The sequence below is a fragment of the Schistocerca nitens genome, chromosome 1 (genome assembly GCF_023898315.1).
Source record: "Schistocerca nitens isolate TAMUIC-IGC-003100 chromosome 1, iqSchNite1.1, whole genome shotgun sequence".
Lineage (NCBI taxonomy): Eukaryota > Metazoa > Arthropoda > Insecta > Orthoptera > Acrididae > Schistocerca > Schistocerca nitens.
This window is the reverse complement of record NC_064614.1, coordinates 204,923,597-204,946,767: the sequence shown is the minus strand read 5'-3', so window position 1 is coordinate 204,946,767 and position 23,171 is coordinate 204,923,597. Positions and strand designations below refer to the sequence as shown.

At 42.2% G+C, this 23,171-nt stretch overlaps 1 protein-coding gene across 1 annotated transcript in view; it reads left to right on the top strand.

The window, feature by feature from the left end:
- LOC126237094 (short transient receptor potential channel 4-like) overlaps positions 1-9,362 on the top strand; it is a 318,000-nt gene extending 308,638 nt beyond the window's left edge. Inside the window, exon 11 of the mRNA XM_049946938.1 lies at positions 9,264-9,362. Within this exon, the coding sequence (XP_049802895.1) occupies positions 9,264-9,362 (99 nt within the window). The remainder of the gene's footprint in view (positions 1-9,263) is intronic.
- The last annotated feature ends 13,809 nt before the right edge of the window (positions 9,363-23,171 follow it).

The window sequence follows — 23,171 nt, the reverse complement described above, 5'->3', positions numbered from 1 at the left end:
TGCGAGCGGTACAATCCGGCCGTTACGGCCGCTCCCGCACATCGCGTAAACAGAATTCCGGCCGCCGGCCCCTGTTGCCGTCCTGTGCGTCGTGCTATATGCATCACGATCGGTCAGAGTGCCCCCAGCGTTGGGCCGTTTGTCGCAAATATAATAAAAAAGGTCACATTGCTAAAGTTCGCCGCTCAGCCTCAAAGGCATCGAAGGAAGCAAGTACAGAGGACATGGACGTTGACATTCAGGAAGTTTCATCGGGCCAGGCTCCCGACGCATCGGCCCACAAACTCTTTATCGAGGTGTCGGTTCGGTCGCGCCGGTTACAACTGCAAGTAGATACGGGGGCGACAGTTTCGTTGTTGAATGCACAAACTTATTCCGACCTTGGATCGCCCTCGTTGGCGCCAGTTTACCAGCGTCTACGCGGTTATGGTAAACAGTTCATTCCCCTACTGGGTCAATTCACTACCGACGTGACTTACAAATCAGTCACTCGGCCTATTACTTTTATTGTTGTCAGTGATGCGAGCTCCGCTAACCTTTTTGGCCTGGATGCCTTTCAAGCTTTCGGTTTTTCTATTGCTGACACCATACAGTTGGTCTCCGAAGACGTTCCCTATCACTCATTGGAATCTTTGATCTCAGACTTTCCAGATATTTTTGAGGAGGGCCTGGAGCGTGTTTCCGATTTTGAAGCTCACTTAACGTTGAAGGCGTCGGCTCGCCCGCGTTTTCTACGCGCGAGACAGATCCCCTTGGCTCTCCGCCCTCAGGTAAAGGAAGAGCTAGACCGGTTGACAGCCCTAGGGGTCGTTCTTCCCGTTTCTTCCAGTGAGTGGGCTTCGCCCCTCGTTATTGTCAAGAAGCCCTCAGGAAACTTACGTCTTTGTGGCGATTTCAAGGCCACCATTAATTCCCAATTGGTGGTGGACACCTATCCTTTGCCTCGTGCTGATGAATTGTTCTCCGCTGTGGCGGGTGACCAATATTTTTCGAAAATCGATCTGTCGGAGGCTTATCATCAGATACCTCTTGATGAGGACTCCAAACGGCTGGCGGTCGTCAACACCCCGTTTGGCCTTTACCAATACCAGCGGTTGGCTTTTGGAATATCCAGTGCCCCGGCGATATTCCAGCGTTATCTTGAGCATGTCACGTCGACAATCCCTCATTGTATTAATTACCTGGATGACATAATTGTCACAGGCCACAGCACGAAGGAACACTTGCACAACCTTCGCACCCTCTTTCTCAAATTCAGGTCTGTGGGCTTGCGTTGCAACCTGCATAAGTCAACCTTCTTCCAACCGTCCATTGAGTATGTGGGCTACACCATATCTCGGCATGGCATACAGCCACTAGGAAGTTTGGTCCAAGGTATCGTCAACCTTCCTCGGCCCACTTCGCTGAAAGAGTTACAAGCTTTTTTAGGCAAGATAGCCTACTACCACCAGTTCATTCCCAGGGCTTCCACTATAGCCCACCCCCTGTACTGCCTTCTGCACAAGGGTGTTCCTTTTGATTGGTCGCCTGCATGCGAGCGAGCGTTCACCTCGTTGAAGGGCCTCCTCACTTCAGCCCCTTGTTTGGCTACTTTTGATCCCCGTAAGCCGTTGGTCCTGGCTACAGATGCTTCGCAGTATGGGGTGGGGGCGGTCCTGGCCCATCGCAACGCAGACGGTTCCGAGCAACCACTGGCGTTTGCGTCTAAAATGCTTAGTCCCGCGCAAGCCCATTACTCCCAGGTGGAAAAAGAGGCTTTGGCCATTGTCTACGCTGTTACCAAGTTTCACCCTTTCTTGTACGGCACGAAGTTTCAGTTAATCACTGACCATAAGCCGTTAATATCGTTATTTGGCCCCGCCTCTCGGATTCCGGATAGGGCGGCCCACAGACTACAGCGCTGGGCCTTGTTCCTCTCTAAGTACCATTATGACATTCATTTTCGCCCTACAGGACAGCATGCCAACGCCGACGCTCTTTCCCGTCTTCCGGTGGGCCCGGATCCTACGTTCGATCGAGAGGAGATTATGTGTTTTCATTTGGATGTGGCATGAAAAAGTATGTGCACGAATTTCCTGCTGAGGAAGCCTTGACGTTTTTCTTGACGGCATACCGGACCACGCCAATGGGCGACCGCAGCCCCGCAGAGCTCCTCCATGGGCGTCAACCTAGGACTCTGCTGCACCTCCTCCGGCCTGGTCCTCGCCAGTCTTCACAAAACGAAGTACCTGGCTTTCCACTGGGTATGTCGGTCTGGGCCCGTGGGTTTGGTCGCAATCCACGTTGGATACCGGCGGTGGTCCTGCGCCGAAATGGCCGCCGGCTCTATACCTTGCAGGCGGGGGATCGGGTGGTACGTCGTCACCAAAATCAGCTACGTCCACGTTCGGGCACCTACCCTCCGACCTCTCGGACACCGGCTTCCCCATTTCCGGCACCTGTATTGGTTTCACAGGGGACGTTACCTCCTCTCCCCGCTGTGACTCTGCCGCACTGCGATGGTTCTCAGCCTTGGCAGCCTCCAGTAGCTCCAGCACCGGCATCGCCATCATTCGAGATGCCCCAGCGAGAGCCGGCCCCCCTAGCAGGTTCGGTTTCTCAGGGGGCTAGTTCACCTGTGGTTGTCCCTTCCCCTTCGTCCCCACCACTGGGTCTTGCCCCTCCCGAGGTGGAACGGGATCCGGAGTTCGACAGCTTGTCACCCGTTCTGTCCCGAGCTCCGGTTGTGGGACGACGGGGGCCTCTTCGTGTGGGTCACTTCCAGCCGTATTCGAAGGTTCCAGCTCGAGGGTTGGCAGATCCCCTCGACTCCGGCCATCCAATGGATGTGGAGGTCATCGCTCCTGCCCGACGCTCCACCTTCCGACGCAGTGGATCACAGTGGCTTCACCCCCCGAAGGAGGAGGAGTGTAGTAGCCACCAGAAAGATCGCGGGAGGCGCACATTGGCACGGCGCGTCACGGGTGGTAGTTGCCGCAAGTAGAGTCCCGTCCACCAGAGGGCACGCGAGAATTCGGACGCGACCTCTGCCAGCGTAACAACAAGAACAACAACAACAACTCCAGCAGCACGGGCCGTGCCCAGTCAGTTAACATCGGGCATGCCTAGGACACAGTCCCGGTCTACGCTAAGTGAAGTGCGACGTAAACATGAACAGTGTTACTACATTAGGGATGACTCCTTCTCCTACACTGACTGAACAGTTTGCATAGGAGTGTGCTAGATCCCTCCCCTGCCTGTTGCAATAGAGCCAGAAAGATTCCAACTGTACCAGGTGAGTTGAACAGTTGAAACATTCCTACTGACCAGACGTTTTCTTAAAAAAAAAATCAACACATTCTCTGACAGGTTCCCAGTTCTTTGAGATCTGCCAGAGTACAATGAGGGAAGTGAGTCTTGAAGAGCACATCAAGTATCTCAAGTGCTGTCGTCGTATACCCACCATCCCCCTTCCTCAGGGTACCTTCTGAATTTGTTGACATTCTTGTGAGATTTCTTATGAAGTCTAGCCCTAGTAACTGTACCTTTCACCTTCTTACAGGGTATTGTCCAGGATGATAGTTTCACTTGCTCAATAGCAAGATTGTATTTAACAAAGGCCGCCCAATATTTTGCCCATTGTCCTTTTCTTCTTGCAAAGTTGAAGAGACTTTTTACGTGCTTCCTTTGCAATTCCAGATTATTATTTCATCAGGATATATTTCTGTTTGTGTGCTTATTAGTGAGACTGGACCATTTTCTAAGTAAGAGATCATAATGGCGGACATCACTTCATCTGCAGTTCCTCAAGATCTGAATTTCTTATCAAAGTTTTAACTTCAGATAAGCATGAGCTTAAGTTTTTCTTGTATTAGCCCCAGTCTGTTTTCTTAGAATTCCTATAAGCCATGGTCTGTTCAACATAAATTTCAACCCCAAACTTAATATAAACATGGTGAAATTAGGGTGGTTTTATCACCACATGCCATTGTTTGATCCAGCTACCCATTAAATGGAGCCAAAAGTTGTGGCAATCATTTCTTCTGATCTATTTCTGAAGGTAGGTTCTCTACCCTTATTGAAGACCTTTACATTGCTCTCCAATTCAAGTAGGTGTTCACCTCTTCTATTGGTGTTATTGCTTCCCTACCAGAAGGTTGTGAGCATTAGCATCACAACCAACCAATAGTTGTTCGTACAGGTGCGAGCAGTTCTCTATCAGTTTCCTCACTACCTGGGAAAGTGGAGCACTGTCCTTGAAAGGAAGGTAAGCCAGGGCAAATACAAATTACCTCAAGCTTCCTTCCTTATGCTGTTTCATCCTGATAGTCACTAAATCCATTGTACGGAAGTCTACCATTAACCTCAAGTTCTGCCAAGATCTGATATATCCCTCTTATATATAAACAGGGTTCATCAAGCAGGGCCTCATCCACCTCCTTTCTTCCCAGAAGATGACTCAAGGAGGTTTATGTGCAACACTTCCAGCCACCAACTTGCCACCTTGGTCAATTCCAGTATCCTTAATTACCCTGATGGTAACCTGCAAGAACACTGAACTCAGTTTTAGGTCTCGTTCTTGCATTTCCCTCAGGGATTCTTCACCAACTTCCACCACAAGGGTTTGGCCATTAGATGCAACCTTCCAGTGGATTGCCCTCCACTCCTCTGTTGAGGTCTTCAGGTACTGCAACCATAAATTTTTGAACGAGTCTTCAGAGGAACATCAATATCTTTGCAGTCTTGAAGAGTGTAGCTGCTGTCTTAACCAGTAGCTTCACCTCCTCCCATGGAGATATCTTGAGCATCATCTCATTAAGCCAATCCATAGTTCCCATCTCATCACAGACAAAGATTAGGGCACCTTTGTCCAGATAGACCCTCCTGAATTGACGTTTCCCATTTCTTGGACTCACCTATCATCCAATCTTGTTGCGGAGACAGGTCCCATCCGTTCCAACCCTGATGCTTGGGTATATGAGGTCTCATCGAGTCCTTCAGCTTTCATGTTGTTTTCTGTGTTCTCCATTATAGTCCCACAAAAATTGGGGAAAAACTGGGGATGCACCAGGACAACCCGTATGTGCCACACCCACACGCCCATCAGCACAGATAACATTACACCTTCAGTTGAGTACCTAGGGAATTGGAGAAGGACTATGGGAATGAATGTGGGAACGGATGGGATGTTGTGGGCCACACTTCATCTGGTTCATCTGCTGTGGCCTGTTCAGCATTGGAGACCCTGGCAGTAGTTGCAGTACAGCCAGCAAGCTCTCAGCTTCAAGTGAAGATGCAAACCTCTCCACTTGCACAGTCAGTGCTACACCAAGGCAGTGTCCTCTGGAGAGGGATGGTCAGATTCTATCAAGAACTTATGATTATTACTGTTTAGATGGTAGTACAGGGAAGGAAGGAAGGAAGGGAAGGAAGGAAGGAAGGAAGGGAAAAGAGGAAGGAAGGGAAAAGAGGAAGGAAGGGAAAAGAGGAAGGAAGGGAAAGGAGGAAGGAAGGGAAAAGAGGAAGGAAGGGAAAAGAGGAAGGAAGGGAAAAGAGGAAGGAAGGGAAAAGAGGAAGGAAGGGAAAAGAGGAAGGAAGGGAAAAGAGGAAGGAAGGGAAAAGAGGAAGGAAGGGAAAAGAGGAAGGAAGGAAAAAAGGAAGGAAGGAAGGAAGGAAGGAAGGAGGGAGGGAGGGAATGAAGGTCAGGATTTAACACCCCATCAATAATAGTCATTAGAGATGAAGCACAGGTTTGAATTTTTAAAGGAACTATTTTAGCATTTTCTTTAAGAAACTTAGGGAACCATGGAAAACATAATTCTGGATTGCAGGATGGGGATGTGAGCCTCCCAGATGTGAGTCCAGTGTCTTATCACTGGGCCATCTCATTCAGTTGCCATAAACAGGACAGTACATAATGAAGGCTATCCTCAAAAAGCAGCAGTTTATTCGCAAAGAGTGCCACTGCAAAGACAGTCGTAACATTGGTTTTATAGTTGTTCTTAGTATTCCAGAATGATGTGGCCTACATCTCAATAGGACTGTATTCAAATTTCAAGACTCTTGTTGGACAAGTTCATGAATTGTTCATTGGTTTTCCAGGTACACTATTAGAGAAAATTCATAGTAAAGCTGTCAATTTTACGATGAACTAATATTCACACAGGAGTAATTGATTTAGGGGCACCTACTGTGTTGTGGAGAAAACACTTCTGTTGCCTTTGCAAATGGAGTAGTTCAGCTTATCATGTCTGGAATGCCTTCAGACCACATGCTGGTCACCTCACATGACAGTCAAACACAGGGTGAGCAAAACATGCAATTTCAGCAAATCTGGCCATGGTCAAAATATGTGACACTTAATCTTCAAAGTCATTCAGACACTGGGCCATCGTATCCCACTGTGTCAGCAATGTGCTACCTTGATTTTTTATGTTATGCTCTTTGACATGTTCCACACTCATTTTTGAGTCTATGGAACAAAAGTTGAATCTAATCTCATCTATTTGGAGAAAGCTGAAGCTGTCAGAGTCAGCTTCTGTGGGCAACCACATACATGTTGATGACAGTAACTGCTTTAACTGTGCAGAAAATCACTCGCTAATTCAATGCTAGACAACAAAAGCTGATAAGCTATAATACCTAGAACCATCACATCACTACTAGTTGTCAAAGGCACCATCCTTTGCATGTTTTAAGTGTGGATAAAGAAACCTGGATTGAAGACTCATGGTACAGACTGATGGCAGGTATATGTATGTTAAAAACTACATGAGATGGAGCTACTTTTATGTGAGAGGTGTTTATATGGAAAGAAATGCAGCCCCTAATACATCTGCCACCATATTTCATTGGTAAATGATAATGGAACCTAATGTCCAGTCATCTCCACCTGTTTGTTCACCTTCAGTAAACTGAAACCTCAACAAGAAATTTTAGTAATAGTGCATCATAAAGAAAACATATTTCAGTTTTGTAGAAGAGTTAGGATGGAAACGAGTGCTCTTCCTCCAGGATACTTCTTGTGTTCTGCTCAGTTAATTACTGGGATTTTTGAATGATTAGTTTGGAAACTTCATATTATTACACTTTGTTAGACCCTTTCAAGGAATTTGTAGATGTAATCAAATAGAACACTTTGAAGTTTGAATTACCAATGTAACAAAACTAGGACAGAGATGAGGAAAAAGTCATAATCATAACACAAACTTATACCTGAAAAAATTATTTCAGATTTATTAATATACAAAATTAAAACTCTCAGAATTTGCCTAATTAGTTAATGAATGCCCTTCTCACAAACAACAGCAGTAGGTGGGACTTTACTCACAGAAAAAGAGCTGAAAGGAACAGATAGTAGAGCCAAAAACTAGATACTGAAGAAAATAGTAGTGCACGGCCATCTTAATTACAATTGGTGACCAATGAGAGACAAGGATGAAAGTAAAAAGTGAGGAAGAATGTTTCAGATTTAACAAGGTCATTAGAGAAAGAGCTTAGGCTGGACTAGGAAGGTGAAATAAATTGTCAATGTCCTTTTTGAAGTAAACACAGCAGCATTCACCTTATACAGTTTAAAGAAAATAAAGAAACCCTAAATCTGAAAGGCTGATGGTGATTTGAATACTACTAATATAAGAGTCAAGATCTTAACCATTGTGCCATCTTGCTTAGGTAAGGAAACAGAAAACAAGAAGAAAGTGTAAGTCACTCTCTAATTCCTTCCTTCCTTTCCACTGTCCTTTAACCAACCATTGCTGGGTTGGCACTGGTAATGGTACTTTCCAAATTCACGGAGAAGCAACCACACCTGTATATAGGCTATTATTATAATGGAATTGCCATTCCCAAAGACTTTCTTTAAGCTACTGCCAATTTACCCAGAGAGGAATCCACGTACCCCTTTCTGTCGTATCTAGTGTAATCACAATGTCAAATGTGACATCACTTTTCAGAATGTTTGTGCATCCTGTATCTGAGGCAAGATGTGCGAACGAACTTCATATATACCTCAGTGTATGTGGAAAACCACCTAAAAACCACATCTAGATGTCACCCACACACAAAAAGTTGAAACTTTGTTAATTGTGAGAAAGGCTGGAGTGAAAGAGTGGAGTAAGATAGGTCACCCAACATGTTGCACAGCTGTGAAAAGTGAAAGATCAACTGCACCAATTTCCATAAATACTATTTCAATGGAAATAACTGTGGCTGCAGAGGTTATGACCCCAATAAAGCTATAGTATGCGAGGAGTTACAGATGATACACATGAACATAGCTAGTTCTTGTCCAGCACTGAAGTGGCAGTTCCTGCCCTGTGATCTTCTGTTACTGCAATGACAGTTAACTGTAAACATGTCAACATACTGTTGCAACAGCAGTCCACTTTCATTATGGTGGCAACAGTTTTCCCTGTTACGTATGAAACATATTTGAGATGAGGGCATGATGAAAACCCAGTGCTTGCATGACCTCAGATGCAGTGTACCATGTGTCATACACCCACCATCTGGTTCTGATAAAATGTGTTATTATCTTTCTTCCGACCCTGTGCTCGGGTGTTAATTGATGTCGAGGACAAAATAGAGCAACCCATGCAGCAAGCTAAAAAAATTGCTACAGTAACAGCAACTATTTTTAAATCAGTTGCTCTTGAGTGTAAGCTGCTTCTATCTGCTACTTTAGTGTTAATGGCGGCCTGCTCATGGTACAGTAATCAAGGGAATTTGCTTTACTTACACCTACTGAACCTGCTCTGAAAACAGCTGCTACTGTCAATGCCATATCATCTGATTCATTTTCCAATACTCTCTTTTAGAGATTACAGTTTTTCTGCTACCTGAAACTTTTCGTATGACCACATATGCCACTGAATTGGAAGTTTTACTATAAACGGTAAGAGTTCCCAATACAAATGAAAGGTGAGTGCTCAAAAATAAGCACTTGATGTTACAAAACAAATTATTCTCTCTTTACAATTTTTTCTGGATTCACTACCAGTATTAAAATAAATGTAAAACCAAAACAACCATAAAAATTTCCCCAGATAAATTTTAATTTCCGTTCTGTTGTACATTTAGAATCACTGCAAAGCCCAATATGAGTTTTAGGCAATGTCTACATCTTATCTCATGGCTGTTTACATCACAGTTCATCTACAATTGATCTGTGTACTACCTCAATTGGTCACTTATGCTACACAGTAGCAGCCCGACAGTTTTGTGATTAAAATTTGTCTGAAGGTCTGTAATTCTTATAACCTTTTTTGCTATTTTGTCTTTAGGAGGAAGAAAAGGGATTACCTGATGATCAGCAAGACAAGGAGTTTCGATTGCTGATGTCTCAGCTGGCACAAAGATATTTCCGAGACAGAGAAACATGACTGAAACATGATGCAGGACTTTTATATACTAGTGCACAAAGCTAAATAGCTTTGATGAAATATATGTTAATAAGTTATACTTAGGCATACTGTAGGTGGAAAGGATCCGTTATAGTAAATATCTCATACTGAAGCATGTTATTGCACTCCCCTTGTAATCTGATCTGCCTCTGCTATGCATTTGCATCATTGACTATATGGATTTTTATTCAAAACAGTTGTTTCAGTTTTGTAACAATAATTAAGGTCTATTTTTTTTAAATATACACTGATTCAGTGAGAAACTGTGTTCACGGGGGAATTTATTACAGAATAACAGTTTATCTTGTTCATACAGTAGTTTTACTGGCTACGAGTTTTGAAACAAGTCATTTTCAGCTCTATGAAACCAAAAATAAAAGGATTTACAAAAGTGTTAAACACATGTAAAGTAAAAAACAAAGGCCCTGAAGTCAGAACAAAGGACACGTGAAGCTGACAGATCATTGTGTCAGTCTCGGCAAAATGGTATCTTTCAAATTGGTACGGAGGGGAATAAGTGCAACATATAGCTATATGGCTCTCCCAGAGCCACTATCAGCTTTCCAGAGCTTGGAGCCACTACTTTTCTTGCAAGTAGCTCCCCATTTGGTCTCATAAGGCTGAGTGCAAGTTGCTCCAGTCTCCCTTTAAAAAAAAATCCTGGGATACAAACAGCTGATTACACATCCCAAAAATCTCACAGTGAAATGCAGTTTATTCCAAAGTTTAGTAACCTACAATTACTGAACCATACTATATGTACAGTGTAACTTTACCCTTTTGCAAGGTATGCTGGGAGCATAAGCATGCTATCACCATTTAGTTTATAGGCTGCTGCAAGAGAGAAGAGGTGTAGAAGAACCACAACCTGCCTCTTTCTCATTGGGCAGACAGCATACTATAATCACCATAGCATTCACAGTGCCTACAAAGCTGCAGCATGTTATATCGCTTAGAAGCTGAGGTTGCCAACAGAAGGAAAAGTAATCTGATTTTATAGATTCCTTTCCCAGAAATAAATCAAGATTGCAGTTAAGCATGTGAGGTAAACAATACATTGGTCTCATAATTTAAAATTATACAGAACATTTAACTTACCATCACACTATGGTCCTGAAATAAATTGAGTACCATACCAAAACATTTTACTCCCAATATCTACCTGACTCATCACTTCTAGTGACTGCCATCAGCACTATCAAAACAGGCATGCACTAGCACTTACAATTCCCTTACAAACCCAACAGGTAAATGAAAATTTCCAGAAACTGGCTAAAAGCAAAGGTCATTCCAGTTTTCATAAGAATTTGACAGTATATAAAATGATCTTCAGATCAGAAATCTGCAAGGCAAGACATACACTAAGGTAATGACTAGACTTGGGGCTGATTATATAAAGCAGTTTACCTTAGAGAAGCGAAAAAGTATTATTTCGCCATGAAATGCAATCAGCTTTGACTGTTCAACTCAAGTGTGTGGGGTGCACACAAAGGTATTTTAGATTAAGCAACTCTCCATCCAGTCCAGATAACAATAGCTGTAGGAAACCCAGAAGTAGCGAAAGAAATGCCTCCCACAGGTGAGAGTATTAAACTCCTAATGGTAAATTGCCAAAGCATTTGCAACAAAGTGTCAGTGTTTGAAGTGCTCATCAAAAGCAGTGAAGCTCACTTAATAATTTTGGGGAAAAATTAAGTGTACATTGAAATGGTACGCAAATGGGAAATGAAGGTGGTGTATTTGTTGTAGTATACAAGAAACTCAGATCCACCAAGGTAGAAATTGAAGCTGCATGTGAGACTGTTTGCGCAAGGCTTAGTACCAGGGGTGGGTATAAAATGATAATTGGATCCTTCTGTTGCCCACCAGACACATCTTTTGATGTAACTGAAAACTTCAGAGAAAACCTCAGTTCACTTATACATAAGTTTCCCAATCATACTGCAATCGTAGGTGGAGACTTTAGTCATCCAACAATTAATTGAGAAAATTAAAGTTTTGTTAGTGGTGAGTGTAATAAGTCATCCTGCGAAACTTTACTAAATGCCTTCTCTGAAAACTACCTAGAACATATAGTTTCGAACCCTACTCATGATGGAAATATATTGGATCTAATGGCAACAAATAGATCTGACCTCTTTGAGGATGTCCACACCGAAACTGGCATCAGTGAACATGACGCAGTTGTAGCAACAGTGATTACCAAAGTATAAAGGACAACTAAAACAAGCAGAAAGGTACATATGTTAAGTTAATTTGATAAAAAAAATCATCAGTGTCATATCTCAATGAGGAACTTGAAACTTTCAGCACAGGGCAGAATCATGTAGAGGAACTCTGGTTCAGCTTCAAAAGAATAGTTGAGAAGGCAATGGATGGATATGTATGCAGTAGAACAGTTCATAATAGGAAGGAACCTCCATGATATACAGTCAATGTAAAGAAACTTCTAAAGAAACAGAGATTACTGCATAATAGATGTAAAACAAAGCATAGGGCTAGGGAGAGAGAGAGAGAGAGAGAGAGAGAGAGAGAGAGAGAGAGAGAGAGAGAGAGAGATGATGATGATGATGATGAATGAAATGTGTTTGGCTGTCAAGAGAGCAATGTGTGATGCCTTCAATGACTACCACAGCAGAATATTGTCAAGTGATCTTTTACAGAACCCAAAGAAATGCTGGTCATATGTAAAGGCTGGTAATGGCACCAAAGTTAGTGCCCAGTTCCTAGCAAATGAGACAGGAACTGAAATCAAGGGTAGCAAAGCAAAAGCTGAAATGCTTAACTCCATTTTCAAATGTTCCTTTACAAAGGAAAACGGGGAGAATTACCATAATTTAATCCTCATACCAATGAAAAGATGAATGAAATAAGTATTAGTGTCCGTGATGTTGAGAAACAGCTGAAATCGTTAAAATTGAACAAAACTTCATGCCCTGATGGAATCCCTATCATGTGAAATCCAGCTCACACTTTTCTTACATGTCAAACTGAAAGCTTTGGATCAAGGCAACCAGTAGATGCAGTATTTCTTGATTTCTTAAAAGCATTTGACTCAGTACCACACCTATGCTTTTCAAATGTATGATCATATTGGATATCAAGTGAAATTTGTGTTTGGATTGAGGACTTTTTAGTAGGGAGGATACAGCTTGTTATCTTGGATGGATAGTCATCTTCAGATGTAGAAGTAACTTCGGGTGTGCTACAGGGAAATGTGTTGAGACCCTTGCTATTCTATTGTATATTAATGACTTTGCAGTCAGTATTAATAGTAAAACAGGGTTTTTGCAGGTGAAGCAGTTGTATATAATTAAGTACTATCTGAAAGAAGCTGCATAAATATTCAGTAAGAGCTTGATGGCTTTTCAAAGTGGTGCATAGATTGGCAACTTGCTCTAAATGTTCAGAAATGCAATATTTTGCACTTCACAAAATGAAAAAAATGTAGTATCCTATGACTATAATATCAATGAGTCACTGTCGGAATCTGCCATCTCATACAAATACCTGTGTGTAACACTTTGTAGGGATATGAAATGGAATGATCACACAGGTTCAGTTGTGGGTAAAGCAGGCAGTAAACTTCAGTTTATTAGTAGACTAATGGAGAAGTGCAATCAGTCTACTTACAAACCACTAATGTGACCACTTTTGGAATACTGCTCAAGTGCATGGGATCCATACCAGGTAGGACTAACAGGAGATATTGAACATATGCAGAGAAGGGCAGCACAAATAATCACAGATTTGTTTAATCAGTGGGAGAGTGTCGCAGAGATACTGAAGGAGCTTAACTGGAAGACTCTTGAAGATAGACATAAACTATCCTGAGAAAGTCTATTAACAAAGTTTCAAGAATCGGCTTTAAATGATAACTCTAGAAATATATTAAAACCCCCTACATATCACTCACGTAGGGATTGTGAGGATAAAAATTACAATAATTCCTCCGTATGCAGAGGCATTCGAACAGTCATTCTTTCCGAGCTCCATATGTGAAGGGAATGGGAAGAAACCCTAACAACTGTCACAGTGGGATATACCATCTGCTATGCACCTCACAGTGGTTTGCAGAGTATAGATGTAGATAATAGATGCAGATATAGAAGCTGAAGTTCAATTACAATCATCAGATCACAACTACTGATACTGTAATATAAAGGAATGGATTGTGTTTTTCTTGTAACATTGTACAGACACAATATCAGAAGTAACACCAACCAAGATTCATTCTGTTTTCTTATAAAGAGATTCTCAATAACACTGAATGAAGTATAGAATGGTAAAAACTGTCATAACTATAGAACACATCAATATACAGTCTCATAGGTGAGCATAAAATTAGTAAGTAAATGTAAGTGAGGAGGATGGCCCAGTGTGCCAGGCCTATATTGGGCTGTTGTGCATGCAGCACTACACTTGCTGTGCCATCTGTCCAGGTTGCAATGAGACCTCTAGGCCAGCCACTGAGGCACTTGTATTGTGGGCTGCTTGATTATGTGTGCTCACGCTGTAGGGTTACAACACTTCTTCCCGCTTGCAGAAAAGTGTTCATGGTGGAAATGTTGATGTCTTCATCAGTAGGTGACAACTGCTGGAGCTGGTGTCATGCTGACACAGGAGAATTCTGTCTGAAATGGTGCAGACATTAGGCAGTAATGGAGTTCTGGTCATCTTGGTGCTGTATCCATATCCACATCCGGGAAGGCACTTGGTGATGTAGGCAGCAGAGAAGATGACAGAGGCAAGGGCTGTGGAAATAGAGGTGTCCCAGCACTGAATACTCTATCTGGCAGCTGGGGTATGCAGAGCGAAGACTACACTGGAGCCAGAAGAGATGTGGACTATGCCACAGGGGCCAGTGCACAGTCGTCATGCGTGGACAGAGCTGGTTGTAGTGTCATGACACCACGCCATCTGAGGCGCATGACACAGGTGATGGCCTTGGCAGTGATGGACGGTTGCTGGTTTGGACTTAGGGCACCAGACAAACCTGTGGGCCAGATGGTGGAGCATAGATGGAATCACTGCAAGGCAGGTACCAGCAGTTGGCCAAGCATTAGCCAGAGCAGATGAAGTAGCATACACGGCTGGCAACCATGAAGCACTTCCAGGGGGCCATGGTCACTGACTGGAATTAATCTATATGAACTCAAGAACTTATCGAAGGCTTCCTTGGGAGAAGATTGAGTGATATACACTTTTTAACAGTATTGGCTTATTCCTAAGAATAAGCAGCTTTCACTCAGTTAATACTCGGCAGAAATCAAACCTGCATTTGGATCACCTTAACTCTTGTGCAGAAAGGTTTGCAGTATACTACTGCATCCATTTTCAATAAGTTACCACAAGAATTCAAAAATCTTAGCAGTAATCCATGAGCTTTCAAATCAAAACTGAAGAGTTTCCTCTTGGGTCAGTCCATTTATTCTGTAGAGGAGTTCCTTGGAAAATTAAGCTGATTCTTGTTCTATTGTTGATTGTGTTTACTTAAACTTATAGCTTGACTTTTTTCGGGTTCATAAAACATTTTCTTTTTATCTGTTATTACTTTTATGTTGTAATTTCATGTACTGACATGCTCCATGACCTTGGAGATTTGCTCCTCCATTTGGTCCTATGGAACTTGACGTGTAAATAAATAAATAAAATTCATCTGGGTTTTGGATATACAGACCACCCACCATTTCACCTCTCCATTCGACTGGGAGGGGGGGGGGGGGGGTGAAAGGGAGGGGCTGTAACACATCATATGCCACATTGCCCCTCTTTGTACAAAAATCTTCAAAATCTTGAGACACAAACTGTGGGCTGTTGTCCATCATGGTTTATATGGCTGTCCCCTAACAAAAAAATATTTGCGAGGGCTGTAACAATAGCTGCCATGAATGTGGACAGGCAACAAACACACAAGGAAATCCTGAGAAATCATCAGCCACTACAAGCCGAAAGGAGTTAATGAACAGACCCACAAAATCAGCATGAATAGCTCCCAGGGGTGTATGGGTGGGGAAGGAGGGGGGCACGGGGAGAGAGAGGCCCATGTTACCACTTGGTGGGTGGCTCACTGTGGGCAGATTGTCCAACGTACCTGATCTCATTGTCAATACCCAGCCAAAAGATGTGGCAGCTGGCCAACAATTTTGTACGAGAAGCGCCCTGATGGTCTAGTGGAGAAGATGCATGACATCCTGCTGCAATGCGGACAAGTTCACTGCCCTGAGCACTGACCCTTCAGTAGCCAACAGTAACACACCATCAAGATCCAAGAGGCGCTGGCAGAGAGCATAATAATTACACAAAGGGTACGATGCTTGGCGCAATGGTTTATCTAGCCAGCCACAGTGCACAAATTGAACAACCTGACATAAGATGGGACCAGCCATGACCCCTGCTGAAATTCGAGAACTATTAGTGGGAAAACCATCCATGCTGTTTTGGGCTACGGCATTTTCATGGAAACACAGTACTTAATTCCGATCAAAAGCTAGAAGGGAGCCAATCCACAATCGCAAAAGATCACTCACATTAGTTTCTTATGCTATGGGTCAGAAATGAATTTTGTAGTTATAGCGTGACAAAAACAAAGACCAGCATTGCAGACAATGGGCTACTTTCTCTGGTGAAGATGCTGAAGGATTGAAAAGAGAAACCAGAGATTTATGATCAGTAATCAAATGAAATTTAGAACTTTATAGGAAAATGTGAAATTTTTTTAGTGTGTACACAATAGCAAGGGCTGCTTTTCCTATCTGCAAGTAGCGTTGTTGCACCTGATTCAGAATTTTGGAAGCATACGCAATAGAGTGTTTGGAAACATCTCCATATCTGTGCACAAGAATGGCCCCAAGGCCCTACTGGGAGGCATCTGTGGTCAGAACAAGATGTTGGCATGGTTGGAAGATAACCAAGCAAGGTGCTGAGTGTAATTTTGACCTTAATATGGTAAAAGCACACTCAAGGTGGAGACCAGTGAAAAGGAAGCATCTTTATGGAAGAGAGCATGAAGTGGCTAGGCTAACATAGCTGCACGAGGAAGAAATTTATTTCAGTATGCAACCTTTGGAAGAATGGCTTGCAGCTCTTTGACAATGATATAGGATGCAGCAAAGCTATAATTGCATCAATATGCAAAGGCCTGATGTCATCACATGAGACTATAAAACCAAGGTAGACAATAGACGGCTGAAAAATTTGAGATTTGTCCAAGTCATATTTCAAGCCCACAGCCTATAGCACCGTGAATAAGGTGCGAAGGTTCCGCAAATGTTCATCTGTTGAGGAACCTGAGACTGCAATACCATCCAGGCAGTTAATGCACCACAGCAAGGATGCCTGAGTTACTCCAGAAATCATTGGAAAATGGCAGAGGTGCTAGCCACGCTGAATGGCAGGCACTGGTATTGATGAAACCCGAATGGAATATTCACTACAAGGTCACACGTGGAATCATCATCCAGAGACAGTTCTAAGTAGGCTTCTGACTAGTCTATTTGGAAAAATATCAGCCCTCAGAAAACTGGGCTAAGAATTCATTCTGGTGGGGTAAGGATTAGGTATCAATTATAGATTGTGAATTTACATACACTCTAAAAATCACAATAGAGCTGAAGGTTGCTGTAAGGTTTTTTGACAATTGCAAATGGAACAGACCATTGATAACAAAGCTATTGGGACTGGACGGGCATAAAAGAAACAGTGGCATGCCGTCAGTTTCATTGTGATGTGCGCCTAGAAATTGGTAGCACACCCTGAACATTCATAAAACAAGGAGGAATATTCCAAGCAGAGCATGTCCAGTTGTTTGTATGGAACCTGATTCGATTACAGATGCACTTCATCAGAAGTAGAAAACACAAAAGTTTTGAAGATGTCTAAAGCAAGTAAGTTTTCAGTGTTGGCATCATACACTACTAAAAAGGCGAAAGGCCAAACAACTGCTTCGTATACTGAGCAGGAAGCTGTTCCAGAGTGTTGTTTTTTATAACTCACCAACCAACAAGAGACAGGGGCCAACACTGGTGATACAAAATCCACATAGGTTTGAGAATTTAACAAAGTCGCTGCTGCACCCATGTTCACTTGCACTTTTAGCATCTTATCCATCACACTTACTTTAATAAAGTGTTTGTTTGGGCCTACCATCATTTGGGAAACACTGTTCATATTGATGTTCCTCTCTGGTGAAAGAGATTGAGATTTGCACACAGGTACAACAACCACCACCACCACCCCCCCCCCTTTTTTTTTTAACAATGGTTGCATGTCTCCCAATGCTTTGGGCACACAGCTCGCTCCTGTTGAACAAAACAATAAGGGCACAATGAAGAGGAGCATGTGGCAGCAGTTGAGACACTGACTTCTTCTGCTGCTGCTTAGCACAGCACTGCCTCATGCAGCATGGAGGCCGTGGTTACATGGGCATGTCGTCGTCTTCCCCAAGTGAGCTAACCAACGGCAACCGAGGAGGAGAAAAAGCAACAGCAGCTATTTCACACCATGCTTCTATCTGATTTCCTGCTGCCCTAGATACTTCAAAAGACTGAGCAATTTTCAGTACATCTGTGAGAGAGGGATTTTCACATTGTAGAGCATGTTCATAAACTTCACTATCAGTGGCCACACGTATTATAGCATCTCGAACCACCACATCAGCATATGAGTCCCAGTGGGCCTCAGTAACAAACTGGCAACAGTGGCTAAGGCCATGAAGCTCCATCGCCCAACTGCTGACTGCTGGGGCCACTTTTGACAATCGTAGAACTCTATGCAAGGACCAACAACATGAACGTGTTTGCAGTGACAATTGGAAAGCAAATGATAAATTTCATCAAAAGAGAGACCTGCAGGTTCCTGAAGATGAGTTAACTGACACAAAAGGTGATCAACAGGAGGAGAAATCCATGATGGAAATAAAGCACTATACAAGTTGGGTTAGGTGATTCCAAAGCTTGAAAATGTTGCTGAAGGCATTTTTCATGTATGTCCCAGTCTTCTGCAGACTCATCATACAGAGGAAATGGTGGGGGTTGCATCAACAATAGTGGAACCTGGCATATCACTGGGGCTACCAAATTGTTTAGTGTCACAGAGAGAGCCTGCTGCTGGCTGGCAAGCGATTGAAGAATTTCTTTCACTGAAATGTTTCGTACTCATCATCAGGTGTCTTATAACATGGTACAAACACAATATCAGAATTAATGCCAACCAAGAGTAGTTGTGCTTCCACATGGGAAGATTCACAGTAACACTGAATGAAGTACAGAACAGTATAAAGTCTCACAACTACAGAACACACCAATATTCAGTCCCGTAGTTGAGCATACAGAAAGTAAGTGGACATAAGTGAGGCTGAGGCCCTAGCACACCGGGCTTATATTGGGCTGTTCTGCACAAGACACAGTGCTTGCTGCGCCATCTGTCCAGGTTGGGAAGTGACCTCTCAGGGCCAGCTGTGAAGGCACTTGTGTCATGTGCTGTTTGGTTACATGTGCTCGCACTACAGTGTTACAGCTTTTTTAAGTTGTATAAATGTAAATAGTGATGTATGAGTTCTTAAAACACCCACATTGGCAAAGACTGAAATATATTTTCTGATCTGTAAATTTAGGTTAAGGAAATTACAGGTTATGTAAGTAACAAGTGCCAATAACTATCTCCATCCAATTTCTTCGAGACAACTCTTAATTAATATGACAAAGTTTAAAGGTTTTATAGACTCCCTTTTATAACTTAATTTTGTGGTGACTGGACATGGGTATAGGATGGTTAACAGAGAGCACATGCTTTGTTGCTGAAAGAATTTTGACAGTGTTGCCCAATACAAAAAGAGTCTCTCATTACTTCATGAATATTAAAGTTGTTCAAATTTAAGAGGAAAAATGTTTCAAAAGGATAACAGTACAGGTTCTTTTTGTTTATTTCCAAACTTTTTGCAAGTAACCCATTTTCTAACGATGTCTAGACCAATCCACACTTGTCGTAACAGTTAAAATGTATTCCACTCTCACCGTGGCATTTGCCCTTGCTGTACCACTTTTCTGAGCTTATCTTTCAGATTGTAACTGTCTGCCAAAGCCTTTTTATAGTTGTTCAAATAGTGAGATGTTCTGCCAACAGATGTTACTGACTAATGGTGACATTGTTTTGTCCACTGATTTAAGTAATTATACACACCTTCTGCAAATAAATTGTAACACTACTCATTATTATCCTGCCTAGCAAGGGAGACAAAAGCCTGTACAAGTTATTTTTTTACAATAAATTGTTGTATGAGCGTTAGTGTTGAGCATTAGTGGCAGTCTTTATAGAACATCACTTGTACACATGTGTTTCTGCACCATTAGCACAAAATAACTGGAAGTAAACTGTCAATCGTCAAACCAACAATTAACAGTTTGTAGCAGGACTCTGAATTTTGTCGCGCTACACTCGTTCCCTCAGATATAAATTACACTGTTGCAGCTGTATGAGCACTCGACGGCAGAGAAAATATATAAGAAAATTAAGGTACTGAAATTGTAACCCTTTTTGTTTTCTATCAGTCTTTTGTCTCTTGAGAGCGGAAGCTTAACTTACTTATTAGCTAGTCTTGGTCGAATTAAGATGAAAAAACTTATTATTGTGCAGACGTATTGTGGACGTTTGTGTGAAATTTGGAGAATGGAAGCAGCAACATAAAATACATTGCATTTAATATCAAGATGATTTTGATTTGTATAAATTAGTGATTCCTTGATGATTGCAAGATTTTGGAGCAGCTACTACTTTTCATGCAGAAATGAAGGAGGAGATTTTTGAAGAGCTGGACGTCACATGAAAGAAGACATGTTAACATGGTAAAGAATGAACTCTTATCTACGCCATTTCCCCCTGTTAATCACATTTTGTTATTCTCTGTTCTTTTTCAAATAATTTTTGTAGTGGAATGGTTTGACTTTTGCTCAGAAACGTCACAAGGACCACCCCAACAATAGCTTTTCCGAATCACGAAGTCTGATAACTTTTCTGTAATACGAAGTCCGATTTGCATTTAATTCTTTCCCTTTTTCACGGTCATTAATGATTTTAAAACCCCTTTTTATACACCATTTCTTCCCACATTTTCAACCTTTTCTTTTCTTCTCTTCTTCTCTTTTATCAACAACTACAAGTTCTCTTTTAGAATGTATGGGTGTGTAAATTAACTATGCTTCAAACCATAGTATCTGCAGGGGAAGTGAATATTTATTTGGAAAAATCACTACTTCCGACACAGGAGAGGAGAAATTGTGTGCTAAAATTAGAAGCTTTGTATCAGCAATGATGGCAACTATATAAACATGCTGTGAGGCCATTGGAACTTTGTAAGTGAAAAGGGATAAAAAAGGAAAAGAAAAGAAAAAAATAACAAAAAAAACTTCATGACTTAGATCACATCACTGCTTTGAAGATCTTAACAGCTGAAAAGGTAAACAGTTTTTGATCATTCACTTGTTTAGAGGGCCCCAAGGCTCATGTATTTTATCAGTCACCAGTTATTTGGCTCAGCAGCTATTGTGGCTGAGCACCTGAAGGATAATTTGGAAAATATTTCGAGTAGATTTCCCCACCATGTTATAGTTCTGGGTGGAGATTTTAATTTGCCGGATATAGACTGGGAGACTCAAACGTTCATAATGGGTGGCAGGGACAAAGAATCCAGTGAAATTTTTTTAAGTGCTGTATCTGGAAACTACCTTGAGCAGTTAAACAGAGAACCGACTCGTGGTGATAACATATAAGACCTTCTGGTGACAAACAGACCCGAACTATTTGAAATAGTTAACGCAGAACAGGGAATCAGCAATCATAAAGAGGTTACAGCAATGATGATTTCAGCCGTAAATAGAAATATTAAAAAAGGTAGGAAGATTTTTCTGTTTAGCAAAAGTGACAAAAAGCGGATTACAGAGTACCTGACGGCTCAACTCAAAAGTTTTGTCCCAAGTACAGATAGTGTTGAGGATCAGTGGACAAAGTTCAGAACCATCGTACAATATGCGTTAGATGAGTATGTGCCAAGCAAGATCGTAAGAGATGGAAAAGAGCCACTGTGGTACAACAACCGAGTTAGAGAACTGATGCGGAAGCAAAGGGAACTTCACGGCAAACATAAACATAGCCAAAGCCTTGCAGACAAACAAAAATTGCGCGAAGCGAAATGTAGTGTGAGGAGGGCTATGCGAGAGGCGTTCAATGAATTCGATGAGTTCGATTTTACACAGAGTACGTGAAGGAACTTGCCCCCCTTCTTTAGCGGTGTACCGTAGGTCTCTAGAAGAGCGTAGCATTCCAAAGGATTGGAAAAGGGCACAGGTCATCCCCATTTTCAAGAAGGGACGTCGAACAGATGTGCAGAACTATAGACCTATATCTCTAATGTCGATCAGTTGTAGAATTTTGGAACACGTATTATGTTCGAGTATAATGACTTTTCTGGAGACTAGAAATCTACTCTGTAGGAATCAGCATGGGTTTCAAAAAAGATGGTCGTGTGAAACCCAGCTCGCGCTATTCGTCCACAAGACTCAGAGGGCCATAGACACAGGTTCACAGGTAGATGCCATGTTTCTTGACTTCCGCAAGGCATTCGATACAGTTGCCCACAGTCATTTAATGAACAAAGTAAGAGCATATGGACTATAGACCAATTATGTGATTGGATTGAGGAGTTCCTAGGTAACAGAATGCAGCATGTCATTCTCAATGGAGAGAAGTCTTCCGAAGTAAGAGTGATTTCAGGTGTGCCACAGGGGAGTGTCATAGGACCATTGCTATTCACAATATACATTAATGACCTGGTGGATGATATCGGAAGTTTACTGAGGCTTTTTGCAGATGATGCTGTGGTGTATCGAGAGGTTGTAACAATGGAAAATTGTACTGAAATGCAGGAGGATCTGCAGCGAATTGACGCATGGTGCAGGGAATGGCAATTGAATCTCAATGTAGACAAGTGTAATGTGCTGCGAATACATAGAAAGATAGATCCCTTATCATTTAGCTACAAAATAGCAGGTCAGCAACTGGAAGCAGTTAATTCCATAAATTATTTGGGAGTACGCATTAGGAGTGATTTAAAATGGAATGATCATATAAAGTTGATCATCGGTAAAGCAGATGCCAGACAGAGATTCATTGGAAGAATCCTAAGGAAATGCAATCCGAAAACAAAGGAAGTAGGTTACAGTACGCTTGTTCGCCCACTGCTTGAATACTGCTCAGCAGTGTGGGATCCGTACGAGATAGAGTTGATAGAAGAGATAGAGAAGATCCAACGGAGAGCAGCACGCTTCGTTACAGGATCATTTAGTAATCGCGAAAGCGTTACAGAGATGATAGATAAACTCCAGAGGAAGACTCTGCAGGACAGACGCTCAGTAGCTCGGCACGGGCTTTTGTTAAAGTTTCAAGAACATACCTTCACCGAAGAGTCAAGCAGTATATTGCTCCCTCCTATCTCGCGAAGAGACCATGAGGATAAGATCAGAGAGATTAGAGCCCACACAGAAGCATACCGACAATCCTTCTTTCCATGAACAATACGAGACTGGAATAGAAGGGAGAACCGATAGAGGTACTCAGGGTACCCTCCGCCACACACCGTCAGGTGGCTTGCAGAGTATGCATGTAGATGTAGAGAACTTCTGAGCGAACATACACAGCCAAAAACAAATATGAAATTCAACAATTCATTAAATACACATAAATGTGCTTAAAACATAATTTTCACACACAAATATATTTGAAAATAAAATAAAACAT